This window comes from Sceloporus undulatus, chromosome 1, assembly GCF_019175285.1.
Source record: "Sceloporus undulatus isolate JIND9_A2432 ecotype Alabama chromosome 1, SceUnd_v1.1, whole genome shotgun sequence".
NCBI classification, from domain to species: Eukaryota; Metazoa; Chordata; class Lepidosauria; order Squamata; family Phrynosomatidae; genus Sceloporus; species Sceloporus undulatus.
In genome coordinates, this window is record NC_056522.1 from 263,381,767 (window position 1) to 263,409,537 (window position 27,771).

Sequence of the window (27,771 nt, forward strand, 5' to 3'; positions counted from 1 at the left end):
TAGTACAAGGCTGGCACATTGTGGCCTTGGGGGCAGCATGTGGCCTCAAAGGCCATTTTTGCATCCTGCATTCCCTTCTCTTTTGCCCTGAATCCTTCTGACTCCCATGCAAAAAATGTGTTTTTTTCCCCAAGGGAAAAATGAGTCCTAGCTCCTGGCATGTTCCAGGAACTGCATTTCTCTTTTAAATAGGTTTCAGGCCCCTCTTTACCATTTAACACACACACACACAATTTCAAAAACACCGAAATAGATTTGAAGTACTTTTGTTTGCATTCTTTCTCAGTTTTCCAGTTCCCAGACCCATCAAAATCACCCATCTCTGACGTGACATTTTCACTTTCTGACTTACGTATTTTAGAAGTACAGGCCAGAGTTATATGGTAGGTTTAGTGAACCAAGACATAAAAAGGTCTACCTAACATTTTATTCCTATTACAAAATATCCAGTATGCAGATATTACAAATTTGGATAAGATCTACATGTTCTGTGGAGGACCTTGTCATAGTTATTAGGGTTGTAACATTTGTAAGAAAGATTAGGCATTCCCCCTGGACAGTCATACATGTAATATTTTATCACAGAGCTCCTAACACAGCTGTGAGCAAGTTCCATATCAACTGGAAATTACAAGGGCTTTCTTCCCAGGGCATGTATTTAGAAGGATACACTTGAATTACTTGACTCGTTCAGATCTCACTTTTATTTAAATGCCAAAGGAACAGCTGTGTGCCAAAACAGTTGCTTTCATCTTTTGACCATCTTATCCTCAAATTTCAACATACCTTGTCTCTAAAAAGGTCAGTTCTAGCACCTGGTCTGATTCAAACTTTGAAAAATGGCTGCCAAAGTGCATTTAGGGATGCAGGCTGCAGCTGGGCTATACTCAGATGGTGGACTGGAAGACAAAAGCCATGTGATAGGACCAGGATGCAGCCTGAGTTGGGCTTCAATTCAGGAGCAGTAAGTCATGTTATAAAAGCTGTGTGATAAGCTCCAAAGTCTGCTAGTGGTCATGAGTATTAGGTTTGCAACAATGTGAACAATATCCAGTATACAAATTAAAATATAATACAAGCGTTAACATTAACAGAGTAAAATCATTCATTAAAAAAACAATTGTTGTTGGTTGCACAGGCCTGTAAAGTGGTGGACTGAACATCAGATTACATCCCATAACACCTGGTTACATTTTAATACAGCAGTTTTATGTTTAATATTTTGTGCTACTGGTGCCAAAACCCCAAAAGCCATAGGTCACGTGCTCTGCTGCTATTGGGAAAAAAAGTGTTTCTCCTTCTGTCATACTTAGGATCTTTCTTTAAAGGAGGTGTCCAAAGGACACTGACAGTGAACAAGAACTTCTGTCTCAGAAGTGTGGAACCTTTTGGCTTTCCATACATTTTGGGCTGTAACACAATCTCTTACCTTCAGTCCTGCTGAATAAGACTGATAGGCAAACTTTGTGAAGGACAAAACATTGTCCCCACCCAATGGCATCTAGTCTGTTTACTGGGAAATCCCTAGATTTGTTTTAGCTACATTGGATCTTCAATTTTCTTTCATATTGCACACTTTCATATTGTACTTCCTTTTTTCACTGAATGTGTGCTGTACAAGGGTGGGGAGTGCGAATTGTTATATGCAAGCAATTTGAAATGGACTGTGAGGAGAAAAAGGGTGGAGTGAAAACAATTTCAGACTAAGACAAATTGAGGAATTGAAAGCAAATAGCTGTAGCAGAAGAATACAGCTGCATGTGCACAGTATATGCCTTCATGTTGCCTGATGACTTATGGAGCCCCATGGATTTCATAGGGTCTTCTTGAGGCAACGAATACTCAGCTGTTTTTGCCATCTTCTTCCTCTGAAATATAGCTCACAGCACCTGGTATTCATTGATGGTCTCCCATCTAAGTACTAACCAGAGCTGACCAAGCTTTCAAGACCAGACAGGATCTGGTGCCTTTGGTGTATTTAGGTGTATAAGGTACAGCTACCATTTATTAAATTGAGAACACAAGGACAGAAGCATGGCCCGACGTGGATTTAGTGAGTACCAATCTTTAATTCTTACTAATTGTTGCTGCTTGATGTGTAAATGTGTATGGGGAGGGAGGAGGTGGAATACTACCAAGGTCCTGGGAGCCTACAACTCTCCTAGGGTGCTGGCTGATGATACTATATCTATATGCCTTGAACTGGATGACAAACACCTCAGTGTTAAAATAGAAATAATGAAGCAGTGAAGGTAAACTATTTTATAGAATCATAGAGTTGGAAGATAAACATGTACTTTTTTATTCAAACTCCATTTCCCTGCTTTCACCTCACTGTGCCACCTGAAATTTTATTTTGGTTAATTAGATGGGAAGACTGGATTGGAAGCATAACATGTGTTTAACAATGCAGCAGCACTCATTATATATTGACTGATATGTCAGGGATGATGGGAGTTGTGGCTCTTCACCTGGCCTGGAACTCACCACCTGGTTGTGCACCACGCTGACCAGTTTTGGCCAGCTGTTATATCTTTGCAAGAGTTGCAGAGAACAGGCTGAAGACCCCGACAAACTCTCCAAGCCTTCTCACTCTTGCTTCCACTGAAGTCTTCACCCTTCTTCACCAGGGTCCTGCTGGTTCTTGTAGCTTCTCCCAAGACACCAGACAACTCAGTAGTCTTATATAAAAGATCTACTTTATTCTACTATATACACAGCTCCAAACAATACTCAACTCCTCACTCTGCAATCCACTACTACTACCCACAAAATACAATGGGATCCATAGTCATTATTATAGCCAAAGCATGGTACCACCCACTGTGGTCTGTTTCCACCCAGTAGGCGTGTACATCATTCCCATTGGTTCTCTTTGTTCATCCTACAATTAATGATTTCATCATCTCAGCCTTGACCACTTTACAATTGTCAGGTGTGTCCAATTATTCACTATGCATTTCTTGTCCTTGGCACTCAGTACTTGTTAATTGTATTACTATTCACACCTGTGTGGTTCTCCATTGGCTTCTGCTGAGTCACTCTGACTCTCACATACAAGTTTTATTTCACTTACTGTATGTCCCATGTTGCTTTTTCCTTAACATGATAATGGTAGGGTTTATAGTCCAACACATCTGGAAACTACCTGTTTGGGGAGGCTAGATCAGCAGAAAGCTGATCTCAGAGATCCATAAGAGATGCTCACAACAGTATTTTACAAGTTGAGGCTTACATGTGAAATGTGTTCTGAATTGCACTGTCAAGGATCAGAGGATACCTTGAGCCACTTTGAGTCCCTGTATTGGGAGAAAGGCAGGATATAAATAAGTAAAATGGTCATAATACTGTCAGTCCTTGGTATTCACAGATTTGTAATCCATGGATTCAACCATCCATGCCAGGGGTAGGCAACCCTTTTGAGCCGGGGGCCGGGTTGCTGTCCCTCAGACAACTGGGGGGCCGAAGCCAAAAAATAAATAATTAAATATATTTTTTTAAAAATTAACTAAATAAATAAACCGGGACAAATGTAGGACAAAATTTTCAAATGGAGGGCACTTTTTAAATAAAAAATGGAGGACACGTGAAAAAATTTGCTGATTTTTAAAAAAATGTTAAGATAAATGCATGTTTCTGAGGCTTCTATAGACAATTACCCCACCATGCCCCTCGCACGAGACGCCAAAGGCCCCGGCGGCAATCGGTGGCAGGACTGGGCTGGGGCCGGTCCCAAGGCCTCGCTGGGCCGCATCCGGCCCGCGGGCCGCAGGTTGCCTACCCCTGATCCATGCCTTGAAAACATGCAATAAATAAATAAATAAATCCAAAAGCAAACCTTTATTTTGCCATTTTATATAAGGGGCACCATTTTACTATGCTGTAGTATTCAATGGAACTTGAGCATCCATGGATTCTGGTATCCATGGGGGTCCTGGAACCAAACCTCAGCAGGTACCAAGAGCCTCCTATAGTATATGTGGCAGGGAATAATTTTTTTAATAGTGTATCTATTAAGTTATTAGCTTGGTAGCAATTGCTATTCATCCTATACAAGTAGTCACAGAGAATGTTTTAAGCCTGTAACACAAGTGAAATCCTCTTTGTGACAGTTAAACTGCAATCTCTCATCTTCTGTTTGCCAGGGCAAGGGCAAGGTGAGTGTTCCAGTGAAGTGTCTCTTTCCAGACTCAGGCTCCGAGTGCTTCCTCTTGAAGTCTTGCAAAACAGCAACACAGAGAACTTGAATTTGGACCGGAACAAGTTGAAACACCTCACTGGGATTTCAAATCTTTGCAACCTGAAAAAGCTTATTTTGTCTAAAAATGACATAACAGACTTCCCAGAGGAAATCAGGAACTTGGTCCATCTAGAGAAGTTGGAACTCAATCAGAACCAAATCCGAACTATCCCAGAGGGTATATTTTCCTTTTTACCAAAGTTAAAACATCTCAGACTGAATAATAACCGCTTAGATGGCCTCCCCAAGGACTTGGCTTCCTGCAGCAGCAGTCTCCAGTATCTCAACCTTTCCAACAACTTGCTCCAAGCCATCCCTATAGTGGTTTTGGAGCTCAGGAATCTGCAAGAATTTTATGTGCAGAATAACATGTTGCGCCAACTTCCCATGGAGATGTTCCAAGTAATGCCACTGAAGATGTTTAAAGTAAATGGGAACCCACTGAGGAAACCTCCTTATGAGGTCTGTGCAGGAGGTGTCAGACAGATCATCAGCTACTTCAACCAGCTGCAGAGCTATCAAGCTGAAGAGGAGAGGCGAATCAAGATGCTGTTCCTGGGGTCCTCCTTAGCTGGAAAGTCTACCATATGCAAAAGCCTGAAGCAAAGGCAAGCAGTCCAGTTGTTGAAGGAAGAGCGAACGGTTGGGATCGAAATAAGTGAATTCCATATCCAAGGCTTCAATTTTCTTTTTTGGGATTTTGCTGGTCAGTTGGAATACTACATGACCCACCATGTGTTCATCACTCCACAGGCACTTGTCATCTTGGTCATTAACTTTCAACAGTAAGTATCTTGCTCCCCTTACAAACTTAAGGCAGGATCTTAGCCAGCATAGTTTTTTTAATCTTTACAGTAAGTGAGAGTGATGTACAGTGAGCCCACGTCATAACCGGGCGCGCTATATGCGGCTTTCAGCATATGGTGAAAGCTGCATGGGAGCGCCTGTGGTGCATGCGTGCTGCCGTGCTGCCACATGCACGAGCCCCATTCACTTAAATGGGGTTTGAGCATGCATGGTATTTGGCTTGCGCCGGGGGGGGGGGTCCGGAACGGATCCCCCGAGTAAGCCAAGGGCGGACTGTACTTCATTTTCGTAGTTAAAATAAATAGAACTTGATTTTTTAAAATCATTAGCTGAATTTTTTCTCATGATTATGATACTGTCTCACACAAGAGAAACTGATTGTGGTTCTCTTCCCTTTTCCCTTCTAACTTGCTGCTATCTGATGGGCATTGTTGGCAGAGTTTAGAAACCTTTCTGGATTGCAAGTACAAAAATCCAGAACCTCAGCCAGTATGTTCATGGCCATACTGTGGGATTCTGGACTGCCATATTCTTTAATCCAAAGATTATTTTTCCCCAACTCTTTTAACATCACTGTAATCCAGAGATGAGGCTCATGAGAGGCCCCACCCCTTGTCAGGACCATGTTGTAAACAGGTCTGAGAAAATTACATGGATGTGGCCACTATGTGGAGCTAAAACAGAAATTATTACAGTTCTAGTGGCAGTTACATGAGTCTAATTTTAAAACAGTACATTGTGGGAAGGCTGATGCAACTGTCACTTCTGAGAGAGAATGTCGGTTAGACAGTTGGTGTTACTGTAACTGCTTCAGAGGTTGTTGTTGTGGTTGGTTGGTAAAGTAGCTTATTTGAGAGTATTCAAGACAGATGTCTTATACTCTGTGTAATCTTTGTAAATAGTTATGGAACAAAGATTAAAGAACCCTCATTTAGAGGAACCTTGCTGTACTACGATTCATTCCTGTATGTGAGAGGAAGTTTGCTACGCAACTAAGATTCTTCACAGACCTTCTGGGCGTCTTGTCCACATACATAAACTCTACTTGTGTTTGCTTCGACAAGGGTTATGAACCCAGCGCGCACCTTGACAGTGGTTATGGGCCCAGGTGTGCACGTAGACAACGTTTGAGAAGTAGTGTGAGATCAAGCTCTGAAAGTTGTGTGCAGTTTGAATCCACTGAAGGCCGCTGGCTGTTTGCCCAGAACTCCTTATGCAGGTGTCTGCTGAACGCAGTACAAGGTGATGGGCGCGGCCATGAGGCTTCAGAAGTTAGGAAAAAGTAATTACTACAGTTGGAAAACCTACATGCAAGCTTCATTGATAAAGCAGGACTTCTGGGACATTGTGAGAAAACAACCTGATCTGACCGATGAGGCCGAGGTAGAAAATGACAGCAAGGCAAGGGTGACAATTGTTTTGGCCCTAGAACCGAGTCAGCTAAATCACATCAGAGACAAGCAGACACCTAATGATGTGTGGAAAGTTCTTGAAAGTGTCTATCAGCCTGCTGGAGCCTTATCTAAGATGATTTGCAGTAGAAAGCTGTACAACTGTAAATTGCAGGAATGATGTTGTTGACCATATGGAAAGAATGCAAAACATCTTTGCAGAGTGCAGCGAGCATGGCATACATATGGAAGAATCTCAAACGGTCTTCATACTCCTGAGTAGTCTGACAAGTGAATGGGACTTTTTGATGTAGAGCCTGCAAGGAGTTGCTGAAACAGATCTTAGATCTGTTGTCATGTCAAGAGGAGGGGAGTGCTGCCACCTGCAGGACTAAGCGGTGCTATTCATGTGGAGGGACTGGATATCTGAGAAAGAACTGTCTGTCTCAGAGTCCCTGAAGACAAGAAAGGATGGTCCTCACAAAAGAAAAAACCTCAGGATTCAAGGCAGTTTGTTTCTTTTGTGGAGGGACTTAAGTGTGGGAAGAAAGATAATTCTGTCTGGAATTTGGACAGTGGATATTGCCACCATGTGACACCAGATAAGGGGAAACTACAGCACCAGTAGATTCTGTGGTGTTTCCAGATGGTGAATCAGGCAGTGTAGAGATGAAAGGGTCTGTATTTATCCTAGGGCTGGGGAAAATGTTTGATAATGTTTTATGTGCACCAAAACTGCAAAACAGCCTTGTGAATGTGGCATCCCTTATAGGAGATGGGTATGAAATCCATTTGAAAAGTGATGAAAGGGTAATCTCCAAGGGAGGGGCAGTGTGTGGTAAAGCTGTTAAGAAAAACCACATTTACCACATGATGACACAGGTGCAGTGTGGCAATGTAACCAATAAATCACTACATGAGAATTGTGCACACTATTTCCACAGAGTGATGGGGCACTTAAGTTTTAAAGGGTTGAAAAACTTGGAGAAGGTTTGCCCAGAGTTCAAAGTGGAAAAATGTAACAGCTACTTAGACTGTGCAGTGTGGAAGAGGGTGAAAGTCAAAGCTTACCCAGTTGCCAAAGTAAGCAAATGTGTTACCCAAAGACCTTTTCAGGTGGTACACGCAGACTTGTTGGGACCACATCAGGTTAAGAGCATGGGAGGAAACAGATTCACTTTGCTCATTGTGGACAGACGCACCCATTTTTCTTTTGTTGCCATATTGAAAACCAAAAAAGCTGCTGATCAAATCAAAAAGTGGGTAAATGCCATCAAAAGGGATTTTCCCAATAAGGTGGGCACTTTTGTGACTGATAGAGATGGAAAAGTTCTCTCTAACAATCTGCATCAGTGTTTTAGGCAAAAAAGAATCCAACATAAGACTACTAATCTGTCTACTCCTGCTGAAGACGGTTTAGCAGAAAGAAGAATAGGCATGATTAACCAGATACAAGATTGCATGCTGGAAGATTCTGGGGCACCATCGAATCTGTGGGCAGAGGCAACTAAAGTAGCTTGCCATACCATTAATAGGATGTGGTGCAGTGCTGTAAATCAAACACCATATTTCCTGTTACATGGTAGGGCACCAAACCTTAAGTACTAGAGGGTCTTTGGGCAATTTGCCTCAGTACTGATTCCACCTCAATTTCAGAAGAAAAATGAACCCAAGAGCCAGAGGCTATGATTTGTGGGTTATGAGGGGAATAAATATAGATTTCTGTTGGGTGGTGGCAGAATCCTGTACTCAAGAAGTGCAACATTTGAAAGGTATTCTGGATGGGAAAAGGTTCACTCAAACCAAGATGTTTTTGTAAAGCTGAAAAACAATGGTCCAAACATCATAAATGGAGGGGTGGATGCATCCAGGGATGTGAAGAAGCAGGAGCCTAGTACTTCACATCAGCCTAGCACGTCTGTAGATACACAAACATAGAAAACACAAGAGAAAGAGCAGATTCAGGAGCAGGTTCAGAAGCCAGACACTCAGACCAGTAGCAGCAGTGGCACTGGGAGTGGTCAAAACACATTCCTGATTCCCATGAGGTCACAGAGGTACAAGAAGCAGAGTTCTGTGTTGTGAAGCAAGACACCCAGACCACTAGTGGCAGTGACACTGGGGATGGTCAGGGCACATTTCTGATTCCTAGGAGGTCTCAGAGGAACAAGAAGCAGACAGAGAGTTCTTTGTTGTGAAGCATGTACAGGCTTGTTCTGTGATAGAGGGGAAGACAAGGAACACCCAGGAGATGGTCCAGGAGACATACACTGAGCAGGAGGGGTGGAGAGGAGCTAGAGCTCAGGTGTGAGTAGTTGCGCAGAGCCAGAGTGTGTTTGATGTGTTGGCCAAGCCCGTAGGGCATAGAGTGGCTGGGGACAAGCAGGAGAAGTTGGAACCTGATAGCACCAGGGAGACCAGAGCCAGGAGTGTGGCTGGTATGGACTATCAAGAATGATAGTGTGTGCACATTGCATCCAGGGATCAGAGCAGGATCAGACTGGTGCAAGATGAAGAGGCACTTATTTGAGAGTATTCAAGACGGATGTCTTATACTCTGTGTAATCTTTGTAAATAGTTATGTAACAAAGATTAAAGAACTCTCATTTGAGAGAAACCTCGCTGTACTAAGATTCATTCTTGTGTGTGAGAGGAAGTTTGCTACGTAACTAAGATTCTTCACAGTCCTTCTTCTGGGCATCTTGTCTGCGTACATAAACTCTACTTGTGTTCTCTTCAACAAGGGTTATGGACCCAGCATGCACCTTGACAATCCTGATATTCTGGGGGTTTTGTTTTGTTTTGTTCTATTTTGCAAATCCAGGATTTTTTGGCAGCATAGCCAATGATGAGGAATCCTTGGTGACACAGCCCAACAACATCTGGAGAGCTGACAAGGTCTTTTCTTGTTCTGTAATCCTTTAAAATATCTGTCTGGATGTGAACTCTATTGTACTTATGTCTGAGTCAGTGTACATAGGCTTGCTATGCTTTTTCTTAATGGAATATATAATTATTGAATTCAATCATTGAAGGCTCGATACACAAGTCATGCTCCCAAACACCTCTAAAGGTCTTAACTGCCAAATTCAGCAACGAGCCTTCTTTGTGTGGCCATCCCACCCCATCCTCAGCCTTTGTAGACTTAATGTTTGCAGGAAGAAGAGGCGATGCAGCCTATTTTTATTTTGGGGCTGGCATCAAATTCATCAAAGTGAAAAATGTAACCAAAACCAAACCAAAAGAAGGACACTGATATGAACTATGACTGAAATTTTAAAACCTGCATCTGAGCATGTGTAGAGTGCCTGTTCATTATCTGCACATCCCTTTGTAACAAGGGCCAGTCACTGTGGACAAGCATTCAGTCACCTTATACTTCCTCTTATGGATACTTTTTGTAGTGGTGGAACTCAGATACTCATCAGCAAACTGATATAAATAGGATATAAATAGGATATCCCTGCAAAAGAGAGATAAATTGATAAAATCTCTATTAAAAACTTTGCATATGAGTTGCCAATAGGGTGGTTGGTGTCCCTCCAGAGTATTCATTGTAGATGAATTATGCACACAATGCCAGGCAAGCTGACTGGGGTTTAGCATGATCCTAATTTTTTGCTTTTGTAGGTACCAGTTTAGCAATGACTCCTTCAAAGATCTTGTTGGATTCTGGATTAACAATCTCTTTATGCGAGTGCCAGACTCTGTGGTCCTTCCCATTGGAACCCACATAGATGCCTGTGGTGAGAGGGAGGTTGAAGAAAAGAAAGAGGACATCATGAACAAGATTCAGACCATGCTAGAAGAGAGGAGGACCAACCTAGCCCACCTCATTGCCAACCTGGAGGAAAACGAGGAGTCTGAGTTCTATGTGGATCAATGGAATAGATTGAAAGAAATGGAGAACTGCACCCTTACAGTGAGGAACACAATTATATATTTGGCATATTTAACTTGACCAAGGGCCCATATAGACAGGCCAAAATAAAGCTGCTTCGGGTCACTTTGGAGGTATGTTGTTTAAATGATGCATGCATCCTAGGAGGCCAGAAGCTGCACCAAAGCTGCGTTCCAGTTGTTAGGACTGGAGCGTGGCTTTGGCACGGCTTCTGGTTTCTTAGGATGCATGCATCATCCAAACAACATACCTCCAACGTGACCCGAAGCAGCTTTATTTTGGCCTATCTGTATGGGCCCCAAGACAATGCACAGTGGTGGCTGATGGCTGCCATGTCAGTGGAATGGTGAATCTGTGGCAGGTTTTACAAGCTCATGTTTAGAAGCAGCTATCCAGAGTACTCAAACCCATCCCTCAAGTAGATGTGGTAACTTTACAGTTCAGGCAAAAGCCTGGAGCATATTCACTGCCTCACTAACATACAAACTATCAGATACCACTGGCAAGACAGAAAGAACTGTGATCTAAATTTCCTAAGCTGTACGCGTGCTTACTTTCTGCTATAGCTTTTAATTATTCTTGTATTTTAGGATTACCTTAAAAGAAATGGAGATGTCGATGGAAAGGGCTGAGAGGGGTTGAGTATCTCCATTAGATCTTGCCAAAAGGAGTGGGATATGATTCACCTAATTCTTAATTTGCTACTTACCTTCAGTGAATGGTCAGCAGCTACTAGCCCTTTGAGGGATGCCACCTGTTTCACACCAGTGTTTGAAGACATATTTTCCCTATACCTGAAGGATGCATAATGTTATCATACCTAGTAGATACTGATATTCTCCATGAATTTTTCTTGTGGCCACCACATATTTCAAAGTATGGAAAATCTACCTTTTGGACTATAATTCCCAGCACTTTCACACTGCACAGTTATAGCAGCATAGTAGCATCCTATCGAATGCTGGGATTTGCAGTTCAGGGAGGGGTATTTAGAATCCTTGGCGAGAGAGCTCCTTTGGTGCCTTTGACTTTACCACAAATGCCAGGATGCCATGGGATGCAGCCATGGCAGTTAAAATGGAATCATAGTACTATAATTATGTAGTGTGAAAGGGTCTCCAGAATCCCTCTGGCAAGTATGGTATAAGGAACAAACATTTCCAAGTTTTGACATATCTTGTAGCATGTTCTGTGTGAAGAAGAAGTAATATCTTTGACCTGTCTTGACTCTCCCACTCTTTTCATTGGATGACTCCAAGTTTTAGGAGAGAAAGATGCCCTTCTCCATTTTCTCCAGGTCACAGAGTAACCTTGGTCTTTCAGACCCACCTTTCTCCCTCCCTTCTTCAAATGAGGCTCTAGAAAAACTATGCTGAAGCCCACAAAAACTTCACCAAGCAAAATTAGCAATAATTTCCATCTGTTCATTGCTTGTCAAGTGTTTGAAATGGTGTGTCTGTGTGACCATGCATTCATGTGTATTTTCTGCCCCAGATTTTAGATCTCGTTTCAGTCAATTGCCTGGATTACGAAGACATAAAAATGCTCGAAGGTACAATTTTGGATCATGTCAAGAATGAAATAATATTCCCTAATATCATCCAAGTGCTTCCCCCTGTCTATAAACAAGTTGAAGCTGCAGTTGTGGATATTGTGCAAAACAGTGAAGAAGTGGCAGAGAACGGCAAGTAAATGTTTTCCCTGGATATTCTGTAGTGCCCCTCTCTCCCCACTCTCCTTTGAAATTAATGTGTGAAGTAATGACACAGTAATAAAATCATCCTAAAGCAACTAGAATTAAAGCAGGAGAGAATGCATGGCATCCTGATTTCAGATTCTACAAGTGGCAATAGGTGGAGCTGTAGCCTTGAGACAAACATCTCTGTGCAGAAGTTAAGTTTCTGTAGATTTACAGCCATCCTGACATTTCAGGCAGATGCTGGCTGATTTAGAAAGCATTAAAACAAACACAGAATAAAGTTTGATTTAATTATAAAGCTTATTAAATAACATAGTCACTGGCTGGGTTCAGAAAGCTGGGAAGTTTGAGAAAGAACAATCCCCTTTTGATGGTGTTCCTGATATGTGTATGCGGGATATTCTCCCCTTAGGCCCCAGGAAATGAAATTATGCATGCTATGCAAAAGAAAAGAAAAATCTATCGTGAGCCTTCTTCTCCCACTTACTCATCATTACAAATACTCACACTTATTGGGGGACTATATCTCACTGTCCAGAGACTCAGCATGGTGTAGTAGTTTGAGTGTTGGAGTGTGACTCTGGAAATCAGGGTTTGATTCCTCACTTGACCATGGAAACCCACACGTACTCTCAGCCTCAAGGGAAAGCAATGGCAAACCTTCTCTAAACAAATCTTGTCAAGAAAACTCCATGATAGGTTGGCCTTAGGGTCACCATAAGTCAGAAACAACTTGAAGGCATGCAGTAACAACAGCAGCAACAACAATAAACATTTCACTGGGGATTCTGGGAATTGTGGTACAGAAAGTAACTTTTCCAGGCTCTGGCCTGCCCTCTTATTCTGCTTAGTTCAGGTAGCCTGGTGCTAAACACCTCTAATGAGAAGTAAGGGCCTTTTCATGCTGGAGCATTATAGCACTGTGTTTCCATTTGAATTTCCATAGTTCCACCCTATGCAATTTAGGGATGAATAAACATTTACATCATATGCATCACTTAATGAAGTAAATGTGTCCTTGGACATTACTTCTTTATTAGAAAATTTGGTATCAGAGACAGAGTGTTACTCAAAATGCAGGGATCCCAAGAGGGCACCTACACAAAGGAAGAATTTAATTAGCTCAAATGACAGCTACAAGCAGGTTTTTGGTAACTAAAAAGCCAGGATCAGACCTGTGTATAATAGTTCTGAAAAACTGAACTTCCAGAATGTTATTTTATTTAACAAGTAAAATATTTTTATTTATAATAAAATGTTATTATAAGTAAAGTATAACAAAAGGGGTAATCATCTTTCACACAATAACATACACTCACACACATATACAAGAACTAGTGATATAAACAGTGGTAGCAGATAGTGATTTTTAGAATTGTAAAAGGTGATACTGTACCAGTTCTAAAAACAGAGGTCCTTTGGGGGATTCTGTGAAGTGGCTCAGGAGCTGCCTGTGAGTCCAGTCAATACTGAGGAGTCAAGGGAGATACTGACAGGGTGTCTGTCTGACCTAAACTGACACCAAATTGGTGATGTTTGGGCAGGCACTTTTATGAGCAAAAACGTATCAACTAGACAGTTTTGTGATTAAGGTGTAGTTCCCAGAAGGAAAGAATAGAACTAGAAGCCTATAAATGGCTGGATAATCACTATGAATGTCTCTTGACAAAGGAGTCTCACTCCCAGAGGGAGGTAATCTTGGACTTCTGTTCATATAAAAACGTAAGGTCTATCACCCACCATCACTTCTAACAGTGAATGGATTATTCAGATTCTGACTTTAATTGATCTATACTTTGGCCATGATCTATACCTCTGGCCATAGAGGGAGAGATGCAGCTCCAGCTCCATCAGGCCCAGCCTCGATTAAGAAGCAGAGCCCTCCCTCCCATCCATCTTCCTTGGTCTAGGCCTCAGAGGGAGAGAAGAACTGCTGGACCTGATCCCCTTCCCCACCACCATTCCCTTCTCCTTTAGTGTCATGCCTTTTTAGATTGTAAGCCTGAGGGCAGGAAACTATGTAATTAAAAATAATAATTAATCAAAAACGTTTTGAACCTTCTAGTAACCACTTGAAGCCTTCTTCCAAACTTGTTGGAGGTAGCTGGTAAGAGAATAATCTTATCCCTTTTCTCTCTGTTTTGCTGTTTCCGTGTAAGGGATTCTGGAAGCAGCTGCTGTTTAGCTTTCCTCTTGTTAGAATCATAGAATCATAGAAGGATAGAGTTGGAAGAGACCCCAAGGGCCATCCAGTCCAACCCCATTCTGCCATGCAGAAAATCGCAATCAAAGTATCCTCGATAGATGACCATCCAGCCTCTGTTTAAAGATCTCCAAGGAAGGAGACTCCACTACACTCTGAGGGAGTTTGTTCCACTGTTGAACAGCCCTTACTGTCAGGAGGTTCCTCCTAATGTTGAGGTGGAATCTCTTTTCCTGGAGCTTGCATCCATTGCTCTGGGTCCTGTTCTCTGGAGCAGCAGAAAACAAGCTTGCTCTCTCCTTAATATGACATCTCTTCAAGTATTTAAACAGGGCTATCATATCACCTCTTAACCTTCGTTTCTACAGGCTAAACATTCCCAGCTCCCTAAGGCGTTCCTCACAGGGCATGGTTTCCAGACCCTTCACCATTTTAGTCGCCTTCCTTTGGACACGCTCCAGTTTCTCAATGTCCTTTTTGAATTGTGGTGCCCAGAACGGGACACAATATTCCAAATGGGGCCTGATCAGAGCAGAATAGAGTGGCACTATTACTTCCCTTGATCTAGACACTATACTTCTATTGATGCAGCCTAAAATCGCATTGGCCTTGTTAGCTGCTGCATCGCACTGTTGACTTATCTTCAATTTGTGGTCTACTTGGACTCCTAGATCCCTTTCACACGTAGTCTCATTCATCCGGGTGTCACCCATCCTATATTTGTTCATTTCATTTTTCCACCCTAAGTGCAGTACCTTACATTTCTGTTGAAGTTCATTTTGTTAGCTTTGGCCAAGCTTTCTAATTATTAAGGTCATTCTGAAGTTTGATCCTGTCCTCAGAATGACCTTAATAGATTAGAAAGCTGGGCCAAAGCTAACAAAATGAACTTCAACATGGAGAAATGTAAGATACTGCACTTAGGGCGGAAAAATGAAATGAACAGATACAGGATGGGTGACACCCAGCTGAACGAGACTACGTGTGAAAGGGATCTGGGAGTCCAAGTAGACCCATAGTTGCAGCAGGATCAGCTAGAACAGAATTCTATTCTTTCTCAGCTCAAGCTTATTGTATTGTTGATTTCAGACATGTTGCTGCAAGCCAGAAATAAGTCTGTGTTCCTCCAACTTCTTAACCACCTTTCCAGTGCTGATACTCCTAGAAAAAAGCTCCACCTAAACAGAGGACAAGAAGAAAAAAAGGGGGCAAGGCTGACTTTAAAAGACCGTGTTTGTCAGAGGCATTGTTAACTGGGGTTTGCCTGCATTCTCAGCCAGAGACCTCTTCTGCTTAGTCCTGAACAGCTGACTAGACTTCCCAAAAATACATGACTCAGGATTCCATAGGATGGGGGACCATGGCAGTTGAAGTGGAATTATAGTGCTATAACTGTGTAATGTGCAAAGATCCTAAGTCTCATTGGGTTCAGTACAGCTTTGTCCCGAACAGCTGACTAGACTGAAGCTCTTGCAGCAGTTGCCTTCAATAGCTTCTGTTTTGATCCCTTAGGTATGATAGATTTCCATCTCTTACACAGTGAGCTTTCCTGCCAACACCATCTGAGTCACTTGGATGAAGAACTTCTACGAGACATCCTGAGGTACCTTCACCGCATTGGACTGATTATATGGTATGAAGAAGTCAAACAGCTGGAAAGCACTGTTTTTCTACGTCCAACTATCCTGATAACAATATTCAAAGTGAGTACAACCAAGTGTTCTTGGTTGCTTTGGTACTCTTCTCAAGCACCATATCTAGAATGAATGAATTTTCTTCCTATCTGCTTACTTCACTATCCAGCTCTCACATCTGTACATAGTGATTTGGAATATAATGGCTTGGACAATTCTAACTTTAGTGTTCAGCTGTATATCTTTACATGTCATTGGGTTTTCTTAGGGAAAGAAGACTTAAATATACTGGGGAAAGGAATAAAGAATCAAGAGCCCGGTACAAACGGGCCTTTCCGACACCCTCGTCACATGCTAGGGTTGCCTGGGGGGGCTTTTTGCGGGTTCTTTTTCCGCCAGCGGGAAACTGCGTGGTTTGGTGGCTGTGGCTTCCCTCCAGCGAAAAAACAGGCACCTGGAGGCCACCCTTTTTGGACAGTCTTTTCCACGCCACGGAGAGATAAATGGGAAATTGTGATTAAGAAAGTGGAAGGTAAGATGGGATATAAAGAATTAAAAAAGATAATGATATTTTAAATGAAATGTATTTCCTCTGAGTGTCTGTTTGTGGGAGGGGGAAGGGGGGAAGCATATTATGAATTATGGATCATATAACTTGTACTATCTACTGTGTAAATAATAAAATAAAAAAAACTGTTAAAAAACCAACAAGAATCTAGGGCTTCTCCCTTCTGCTCCCATTGAGACTCACACCACGCACACCATCTCTTCAGTTTTTTAAAGGGCACAGGCAGTCCATTTCTGCCAAAAAGCAGATATTTGAGGAGCGGTGGTGTCACTCACCTATAAGGTGTGATCTGCATCCCCCCCCTGCCAAAGTGATGTACCTGCTGAAAAGAGATGTCTTCCCTCTGTTTCTACATCAAGTCACCCAGAGATCTCACACTGGAGCCTGAATGACTTTCTTCAACCTCTTATTCTAAGGGAAACCATGAACCCACCTGGTGTGTTACAGGTTGTATCGTAATAGGTTTTTAAAAAATTCTTCTGCTTTTCCAGACTCTTGTCCGATATGGACTGATGCAACAGTTGGAGCACATTTCTGTTGACATCTTGATAGGAGAACATGCTACCATCCGGGACCGGACCAACTGGGTGTGGACATTTAAGTCAAAGGCCATGCTGTGCCAGAGAGCCATGAGGGCCTTACTCAAACATCAGCTCTGTGTGGACGGCATGAAGGATGTCTTTGAGGAAATGGTGGGCAGTAGGTCCCAGAAGGGGAAGCTCTTCAGCCTTCTGGAACACTTTGAGATCTGCCTGGAGGTCAGAAATGCAAGGGGACTCAGTCCCAGAGCCAGACCTTTTCTACCCGGGCAGCCATGGGAACCTGTGCAAAACCATGAAGAGGAAGTACTCTACTTATTTCCTACCTATCTTAACTGGAGTGAGGAAGTATCCATGATGTGGGGAGGAGATCATGCCGAGGATCTTCATATCCGCCTGTATTTTTCCCCTGAGATCCCAGAGGGCTTTTTCAAAAGGTACTAAGGAAAACCTAGTGATTGTGTGGGAGTTGTATGGACACAGTAACCAGAAGCCTCTTAATAACATATGCAGACATTACCCCTGTGTATGTATTTCTGGGGACATTACACAAGGATATGGCCTGTATTACCTTGCATACCTCTTGCTTATGTGTGGAAGCACAGCTGGAGCTCACAGATGCATGTTTATTTCCTTGGCTATGGGCTGACACAAGGCCATTCTGGCTGCTCTCACATATAAAGGCTGTTCCTTCGTCCCTCATGTGAAAAAAAAGCAGACAGAATGTACCTATCTCCCAAGGGGGTGAAGTGGCAGCTTTCAGCCCCCTTGCTTCTCAGGGATAAAGTGGGTAAAGTGAGCAGACTCTGCACCCCCTGAGAACAGTGTCAGTACACTGTAAGACTTGAATTCCACCAGCAGATCACTTGGATCTCAGACTTCCAGGCAGCCAGTTTTTGCTGTTGCAGTGCTCCTTTAACTGAGGCCTGCAATCATGGAAATAGGCTGATTTGTGTAAGCAATGATCATGTGTAAGGGTGAGCATTTGCTTGATTGGCTTGTGATGGGAGATGGGTGGCAGGCAGATGGAAACATTGGGCTTGGGATATGCCACTGGCCTCCTCAGTGGTCATTGTGTGCAGCCTTTGCTACCTTTAGGTATCAAACATGAATGTATATCTATTTGGGAACTGTGTTATGACTGAGCTGGTTCACAGGAAGTATGACTCTTTGTGTGTTCAGATAAGGAAATGGAGGACTTGCAAGAGGGAGCTGGATTAGCTGTAAATGTTAGGATGCCTCTGGCTAGGAGACTCTTCATTTCCATGTTGAATTGCTGATGTTTGCAAGCAGACACATGTCTTAAAGAAGGAGTGGGTAATTTTCACCTAATTTTCAGCCATTGTGGGACTGTTATGAGGTCATGGGAGAAAATTACATTGTTGTGTTGGGGCAGTAGTTTGCATGATTTTGGTAGGGGTTGGTGGTGGGTTATTTTCCACCACAGATTCTTTTGATTTTTTAAAGATTTGGGGGTTCAAAAACTTGGAGTGTCCTGGAGGGCTTTGAGGATTTTAAAAAGCGGGGTAGAGGTAGTACACAACCTATAGGCTGTTTTCCCCTCTTCATCTTAAATAGAAATTTTAACACATGGTATCCATATGGAATCTGAAGGTGAAGGTTTCTCTCTTTGCAGGCTCATGGTGAAGGTTTGCTCCTTCTTCTCAACACACTGGGTTGCAAAAGCAATATGCTTGCTCATCTGCAGTGGCAAACCATTGCTGATCAAAGCAAACGACCAAAAAGGATACAGCTATATTGAACTCAGGTGCAGAAAACCAGCAGAGAGGGCAGGTATTTTCTTATTTAACTGAAATATTTTAGCTGCCTTTCAGGACTTTGTCCTTCAGTGCAACAGGATTGTGCTGTGGTGCAATATACAAAAGTGCAAATATACAGAATGCTGTTATGCACATGCAAATTACCCGTTGTTTCAATTAAAAGCAGCAATGAAAAGAAAGGATTTCAAAGCCCATACAAATGCAAGCAGTGAGGGAGCTAGACAGATATTGGTTGGAAGGGAGTGCTGCAATATTTGTGCCACCACTGAAATGGTTTCATTTTTCATCCATGGCAGGCTAGCCAGCAAATACTCAAGAAGGACTTCTGAGAAAGCTCTTAACTGTGGAGGAATGATTGTATTAGTGGCAATGGGTGTTCAGATAAATTAGTCCCAATCTGTTTTTGTTAACGACTTATAGTGGCTCCAGTTAACATTTGAGTGGGAGACTGCCAACAGATACCAGATTGTTGTTGTTAACTGCCATCAAGTTGACTTTGATTTATGGTAACCCTATGAATGAGAGAACTCCAAGTCACCCTGACATCAACAGCTCTGTCCAGGTCTTGTAGATTCAGGGCTCTGGCTTCCTTGATTTAGTCTATCCATCTGGAATGTGGGCTTCCTCTTTTCTACTGCCTTCTACCTTAGCAAGCATTATTGTCTTTTCTAGTGAGTCATGCCTTCTGATGATATTCCCAAATTACAACAGTCTGTTTTGTCATCTTCGCCTCTAGGGAGAGTTCATGCTTGATTTATTCTAGGACCTATTTGTGTTTTTAGCAGTTCACAGTATCTGTAGAACTCTTCTCCAGCCCTACATTTCCAATGAATTGATTTTATTCTTATCAGCTGTCTTCATTGTCCAGCTTTGACCACCATACATAGAAATGGGAAATAGAGTGGCAACTGTGATTTTCCTTAGTCCTTGTGAGAGTGTGTGGTTGTGTGTTGTGTATGATTGTTGATTTTCCCTTTTAAAAATCAAATTCATTACTTTCTCTGAAACCTGCCTCTAGAATTCTTAGTGTCTCTGAACTTGGTATACACAGATATATGGCCCTAATTAATCCAGCCACTAGGCATTACTACCTTTGAGTTAGTTTATAATTCCCCAAAATTTATATTGGTATTTGAGTGTCCTTTTTGGACAGGTGTACAACCCAGGGTTACACGTCATTCTGACTGACTGACCCAAGGTATAGAAATCTTTATCTATTTCAGCGTCTTCATTGTCTACTTTAAAGTTAAGTACAGTAAAATCTGTGGTCATAATTTTTGTTTTCTTAATGTTCAACTGTAAAAACGTCTTTGCACTTTCTTCCTTAACTTTCTTCAGTAATTCTTCCAAGTCTACTATTTTCTGCTAGTAGTATGGTGTCATCTACATCTCTTAAATCAATGTTCCTTCCGCCAATTTTCATTTCTCCTTCTTCCCACCCTAATCCTGCTTTATGTATGATATGTTCAGCATACAAGTTCAACAGATATAGGGTATTAAAATGCATCCTTACCTAACCCCCTTGCCAGTTAGAAAGCATTCAATTTCTTTGTATTCTGTTCTGACGGTAGCCTCTTGTTCTGAATACAGATTATGCCTCAGGGCAATCAAATGTTGTGGCACACTTTTTTCTTTAAGAGCAATCCATCGTTTTTCATTACCTGTATAGACTACAAAATCAAAAGCTTTGCTATACATAAGCACAGGCTGATTTTCTTCTGAAATTGTTTAGTGTTCTCCATTATTCAACACATTTTTGCAAAATTATATGTTGGATAATGGAGCGCACAAATAACCCATTAGGAACAACTAATGAAACCTTGTTCAGAAGCCCTGGTGGCGCAGTGGTTAAATGCCTGCACTGCAGCCACTCACTCAAAACCATAAGGTTGCGAGTTCAATACCAGCGAAAGGACTCAGACTTGCATCCTTCCGAGGTTGCTAAAATGAGTACCCAGATCGTTGGGGTAATTAGCTTACAGTTGTAAACTGCTTAGACACTGTTAGTTCAGTTTGAAGCGGTATATAAATGATGCTGTTTGTTTTGTTCAGCATAATAAATTATACACATTGTTTTTCTTCCATTCTTCCCTGTGTTTAAGAACTCCCAACTAAAACTAAAACTAAAAAATATGGACAATAGTAAGCTAAATAGGCCAACAGACAGACCCTGTATCTGACATAAGAGCAGTGTTGGATCAGATCAAAGGCCAGTTCATCCCATTTCCCACAAAGCCTTTATCCCACTATTCTATTTAATCCTTTAGTCCCTATGGCCAACTCTGACTGGCATCAGTAACCAAGGGCAAGTGGTTAAGATGGTTGGTCGATCCTTGGAGAGACCAAGCTATTGGTCGATGCAGCAGTTTCTGACTCTAGTTCAAGTGCTCCTGGTATAGAACTGGCATATTTCCTACTGGGGAGGGGGTTTGTACTCTGGAAGTGGACCTGGGTCCCCCTGTATATGAAGTGGAAGTTGTTCTGCTCAGTTAGGACTGCTCTCACAGCTGCCGTATTCCTTGTAACTATGGGATATGTAATTGGAGGAAGACATAGGAAGACCAGTGTTACAGGTGTATTGGATTAATCAATGAAGCCACAGTCCTGAGCTTGCAAGACTTTTCTAGTTCTTTCATAGCCGCTGTCCCCATACATCTACTCTTATCACTACTTCAGCTAATTGTTAAAGGACACAAAAATTGCTTCTCCCTCTCTAACTAGGATTCAAGTTAGCCTGGGACTTCATTATGACAGTAATTTCCATCAATCATAAACTCTTGGAAGAATGGCCTGGTCTCCATCTTTGTGTAAAGACACCTTGTCGAACATCTGGATGTCCTGCAGAGTTTGTCTGGCCAGATGTGGATGACAAGACCACCGTGTGAGTACTCTCCCATACTTCTCCTGCTTCTTCCCCTTACGAGTAGTCTCTGAACATTTTGGCAGCAAAGCCAACAAACTCCTCCATAAAATTTAAAATACACTGTCTCTTGTCCAGAAAATTCATAGCTTATTACCAGCTTTGAATCCTTTGGAAATTTAAATTTGGTTAAGGTAAATTTGCTTTCTCTCAGTCTGTCTTTCTTTATTCTAATTGAAAAGACTGATTCATATCCACTGGGGTTTTTTGTTTGTTTGTTTGTTTGTTTTTTGACAACCCTCAAGTTCTTTACATGGTGCCATTTTAGTCTGTTTTTGGTGCTTCTTCTCCTAGTCATACCAAGAAACAAATAACCTAAAAATGCTACAACAGTATTTTCCATTTTTCGAGGTGAAGCATTTGGAGATGCCAGCCTTAATAATTTTTATTTCTTCTTGTCTCCCGCCTCAACAAAAGGACAAAAGAAGAAATTAAAACCTGTGGAATTTGTGCCCATCAGTTTTCAACAGAGCTATTGTTACCCAAAGGTGAGGCTGAATTAGTTGCATTTGTCTTATGGCGCTATGCTTTAAACCAATGGTTCTCAAGCTTTGGCCTTTAAAATGTTTCTGAACTTCAGGTTCCACAGTTCCTGACCATTGGTCAAGCTGCTGGGAGTTGAAGCTCAAAACACCTGGAGGACCAAGGATTCAGCACCACTGCTTTAAATGACTTTTATATGCTGATACTAATTTGATTTTGTTCTGTTGAGATGGATGGATTTTAATGATTAATATCCCCACAATAGATTTGTAGAAAATGGTTGCACAGTGGATACATAGAAATAAGATTTTTGAGTTGAGGCCTTGTGAAGCAAGAGAATGCTCAAAGGGATTTGCAGTAGGAATGTTTAGAGACTAGATTACCTTTGAAGGCTCATCAAGATGCCTGACACTGCTCTGAAAGCCATAATAATCAAGAACAACATCACTGAAAGAGAAAGTAACACATGGGTGATAAAGGCGAAGGAATATTCCAAATGTGCCTTAAGTGTATTATAATGTATTCATGTATCTTTGCTCTGATTGCAAGAAAGTTTTGTACGTTTAAACTTTGAACCAGCCAATAGAATGTATGTTAGGGACCTCTTTGTTTGAATTACTATAAAGGTAGCCATTTTCTTTTATTCGAGGCCTCAGTTTGTTTTTTGGAATTTGAATTCCACTGAGGACTTTGCCGGCAAATAAATTTTTGAATTCTCAGCATCCAGGGTCCTTTTGTCATCTCTGTTCTGTCAAGCTGGTGGATGTAGTGAGAGAAAGTCCAGGCTTTTAAGATTCCCACAACATTGTTGTTGTTCTTACAGTTGTCTTCATATTCTGCAAGGCAACATGTTACTTCTCACAGAGGATGTTATGAGCTTCATGAAAGACTGAGCTAAAAGATTGATAAATAACCAAAAATACTTTATAACAAATCCTTCAGAACTCCATTCTATTCCATTTCTTTTGTTTAGATCCTAAGTGAGCTGAGAATAGACCAAGATCCACTATTAGATTTTTTTGGGGGGGAGAATTTGTAAATGAGTATTAACAAGGATTTCAGAGTGCCAACTGCTAAACAAACAGCAACAAAATTACTCACCACTGTTAATTAGACTGTTGAAATGACAAAAGCTTTGGGAGACAAAACTAAACAGGAGCAGATTTTTGTGTGAAAAGATTGTGATCTCAAGTTTTCTCAAAACAAATTCCTGAGCTCAGCATTCCTGCATATGTCTGTTGCACTGAGACCTAACTGGCAGATATTGTTTCCCCTTTTTGTTGTTTTTGAAAGGAGAACCTACAAGTCTAATCTCTACCCAATCTTTTTGGGGATTAAAATGGGCTAGGGATGAAACAATTACAGGCTTGGCATTTACTTCAATGCGTTTAAGAACAATACGTGGATTTAAGAGCATTTTGGTTGGATTATATATCTGAATATGAACTTTTTAAACAACTGTATCCATTTATTTTGGTACTTGTGTAGTGACAAGCCTTGAGATTTTCAGACACGCCCTCTTTCACTTCCCAATATTAGAAGCATTTTAGTTCAAGTGATCCTGGGTTCTGGCCGTTGCAGTCCAAAAATGGTGACTGTTTCAAGCTCTGCTCTTGACCCCTGTGAATCACCCAGTGAATGTGCAACCCTCTCTTCCAGGTCCTTTAGGCCTTCATGAATTACTTTGGCTGCATGCATATTTTTGCTTTGGCTGCATACCATTTTTGTGTGAATACACTCAAGAATGATTTTCAGTTTTCTCTCTCAAAATGGAAGTTACAGACTTTTGAGGGTTTTTCAGTTGTGGGGTATTCTAGGTCATTTTTGTGACATCCTTAGGGGGAAAATTATTTGGTCGTTTGCACATTTTTTTATTTTTAGCAAAATGGCAGTCAACCATTTTCTTGATGTATTGTTCCAGTGTATGCTGACATTCCCTTTCTTATTGATGAGGAAATGTGCAAGTGTTCTTCCCATTCTTAAAATATGCAACCTGAGATTGAAGGGGAAACTGAAGACCATTCATATGGATGTCTATATAAATTGGCCTGATAACAAAACATGGTATTGTTCTTTTAGTCCCAAGTGAACAAAGCCACCCCCAGGCTCCTGCACGCTACTATGTTACCAGCTATGGCAATGCTACATTCGGACCCAGCACTGTTCATGTGGAGAGACAGGTATGTGTTAATTAAAGTTCTAACATTGTTTGTTCTTGGATTGAGAATATACTATTTTGTCTAATTCTGGGGGAATGTGCCGCTTCAAGTGTGAATTTACACTTTAACCATTGTTGAAGCCACCAGGAATGCTTCCAGCTTCCATATAGCAGCCATAATAAGTCACTCATTGCACAGATTTATCACCTTCCTTCACATGGAGTGCTGTGATCATGGCATGAACCATAGCTAGGGATGTCAGTACTGCTCTCTAGAAGGCATATCTCCCCATGGCACCTACCCACATCATACTTAAATGAATGTGGAAAGCACACAGTGATGTCATTACGCTTTGGTCCCATCTGGAGGTTTGACTTTACTTTCCATGGGTCAGATCTAGTGCCGCTCAGGCTGTGAACACCAGAAACACCCATATTTCAAGCACTTCTTAAGTCAGGGATAAGAAGAGCCCCTGTAAACTTTATTTTATGGCTCCTGAAGGACCCCCAGGAAGCCCTTAGACTTCCCTTCTGAAATAAGCCTCCAGCCATCCAAATGACCATAGGCATAGGACAACTTTGGGTCCCTTTACCCCTAAAATTTCCCATACCCCAGAAAAGTAACAGAAATCAGGGGTTTTTAAACTGAATAGCAGAACTGGAACTGTTGTTGAAAGCAACAGTGCAGCCTGGTGGTGGGAAGAGGGGAATGCCTCCATTGCAGTTGCTAGTAAGTAAACCTTACAGCAAGGCACATAGACTAAGGTCCAACTCCAACTGTTATGTGCTTGTCCTACTTGCCAAATGAGCCTAAGTTGTTCTTCGTCTCAGTTCCCACTCTAAAACAGCACACATCCATTTTTTATATTATATTGTGCTTTCAAAATGTTTTACACTGCCTTAGATCCTGTTGGGAGAAAGGTAGGATAAGAAATAAATTTTCTACATTAGGGTACTGAAATACTAGCTTGCTTGAGAAACAATAGAAGTACACAGACATGGTGAGGCCTCCCTGCTTTATTGGTGATAGCAATCCAGGTACCCAAGGAGTCCAAAGGCCTGCATTTCCCTGTTGCAGGGAAACTCGGTCAATTTATAGTCTGCTCAACTCAAGAGCTGAAAGATAACAACTTATATGCATTGTAGTTGCCTGTAACTAAGTGGGTTAATAAGGATTTGCCGAAATCACATTTTGAAAATGACATATAGTTAACAGGAACATCATTAATAACATTTTTTAGTGTATAACTTATTTTCAGTTACTGTTGAGAGATATTGCCAGAGGCATTTTGAGTGGATTTTTTCTTAGTTTTAGACTATTCAAATATACAGAAAAGTAACATGCTACTAATTTGTTTTTAATTATATAAAAAAGCACTGGGACATATGTGTAATGAATTGGTTTTAAAAAGTAATTTCTTAAACTTTATGCTTGCTCTGGGAAATGGTGTAAGACTTCATGCAGCCTTCATTACAAGGCCTTTTACAGCAAGAGAGTAGTTACCTGCTTGACAGACCTTCTCCTATGCACCCATTCAACTATCGGAAGACAGACTCAACCAGTAATTTCAATACTTATGTTTAGGTTAACTTTACCTCTTGTTGACAAAATGGATATATGGATATTCTGAAGCTTACTTCCCAATCTATTTTGTTTCAGAATATCCTGGACCGATTATAATTGGCCATGCAGGGGAAATCACTGATCAAAATCAGGCCATGTATTGTACATTTAGACCACGCTCAATAGTTAAAGTGTTTCATTGCAAAATGCATTTCTATGGTTATAAAGTTCCAATAATAAATCTAATAAAACACGTCTCACCCAATGTGGAATGTGTATTTATTTGCACAGATACAAGGAGTGCATTTAGAAACTGCAGCTTTCTGCGTTATTGTACATTATCTCATCGTGGCCAACAAAGGTTCTAATTACATGGAATACACATAAATAAAGGAAACCAATATGCTCCATGAAACCTCAAAATAAAACTCTTGAGCTAAGATATAACATTCAGATTTATAAAGTATCAGGGCACAAATAACAAGATTTTCAAAGAAGCAGATTTAACAGAAAAGATAGTGAGGAACTTCAAGTACCAAAATACAGATTCTCTGTTCTGTTCTTTCCCCAAAATATAAAAGTTGGTACCCAGATTTTTTAAATGGAATACAGTAATAAAAGTGGTATAGCTATACCATCAAAACAAACAAGAGGAAGCTCTTGCAAATAGCTGTAAAGTTGCCATTTTGAATTTACAATGCACCCCATACTAAATCCCCCCACTGATAGTAAAGAACGCAGGACCTTAAGTCCCATTGTTCTCAATGGGTGCGTGCTCCCGCTTGCACTACCATGTGCATACACACCCATTCAGAAAGCTGGGGCCTGCCGTTTGTGGAAGCTCAAACTGCAGATGGCAAGCCTGCACTTGATGTGGGCACACAGTAGTAGGCTTTGCAGAAGAAGCTGCTATTTCCTCAATGTGTGTTCCTAAAACACACATTTAACAAAAAAAAAAACACCCTAAATTTAGGACACATATATAGTTTTAGTACAGCTAATGAAATGATGCTAGTATGTGTTTGCTGAAGAGTTCAACTACTTTTCATTGAGTTGAATCCACTAAGGACAGAAGGTCTACTTTGGTCAGAAGGAGACTTGTGTTTCAGATTAACATTTCTGCTGACTAAATAGTGGAGATGTCCTAGAGTCATACTTTTAGGCACTGCTCTAGGCTAAATGGCCCTTTGTGCCTCAGTAGTTGATCTGCATTTTATAAATATATATATATTATATTTTTATTCTATTTCATCACTACATGAACACACACTTTTTCAGTTATATACAGGAAAGGTGGATATTACAAATACAACCCCTAAAAGAAACTTAACATAAATAATGACTTCCAAAGTCTCTTCAGTAACAAATCTCATATCATCCTTGAATCTTACTGACTTTTTATAAAACGTTAAAAAAGAACAAAAAAATAAATGTTTAAGAAAAAAGAGAAATAAAGAAATGTAAAAAACCCTAAGTTATTTTAGAGCATTTTATCAAAAACATTCTATAATTAATACATATCAAATAAATAAAATAAAATATAAAATGCAGTTCAAAAATCCAGAACTGGAATTTTGCAAATGAAGATGGTTATAAAGTGCAGAAAGATTAAATGTTTACACAGAGAGAGAGAGAGAGAGACATTGAATCTTTCTGCACCTTATAACTGTCTTCATTTGCAAAATTCCAGTTTTGGAATTTTGAACTATGTTTTATTTATTTATTATTTATTTTATTTTTATCCTGCCTTTCTCCCAAAGTGGGACCCAAGGTGGCTAACAACATATATAAAACACATTAAAACAACAATCAAAATCATAGAATTAAAATTGAAAAAATATAAAAAATAACAAATATAAAATTTAAAACAGGAAGTTAAAAAT

At 40.9% G+C, this 27,771-nt stretch overlaps 1 protein-coding gene across 1 annotated transcript; it reads left to right on the forward strand.

The window, feature by feature from the left end:
• The first annotated feature begins 1,672 nt into the window (after nucleotides 1-1,672).
• On the forward strand, nucleotides 1,673-27,473 carry LOC121923138 (malignant fibrous histiocytoma-amplified sequence 1 homolog). The gene is made up of 11 exons (XM_042453285.1): nucleotides 1,673-2,053; nucleotides 4,146-5,025; nucleotides 10,069-10,360; nucleotides 11,834-12,023; nucleotides 15,754-15,944; nucleotides 16,935-17,419; nucleotides 18,619-18,776; nucleotides 21,485-21,644; nucleotides 22,101-22,171; nucleotides 24,246-24,346; nucleotides 25,985-27,473. Exons 1-11 carry the CDS (start codon nucleotides 2,035-2,037, stop codon nucleotides 26,003-26,005), a joined length of 2,568 nt encoding a protein of 855 aa, XP_042309219.1. The 5' UTR covers nucleotides 1,673-2,034; the 3' UTR covers nucleotides 26,006-27,473.
• Nucleotides 27,474-27,771: the final 298 nt, after the last annotated feature.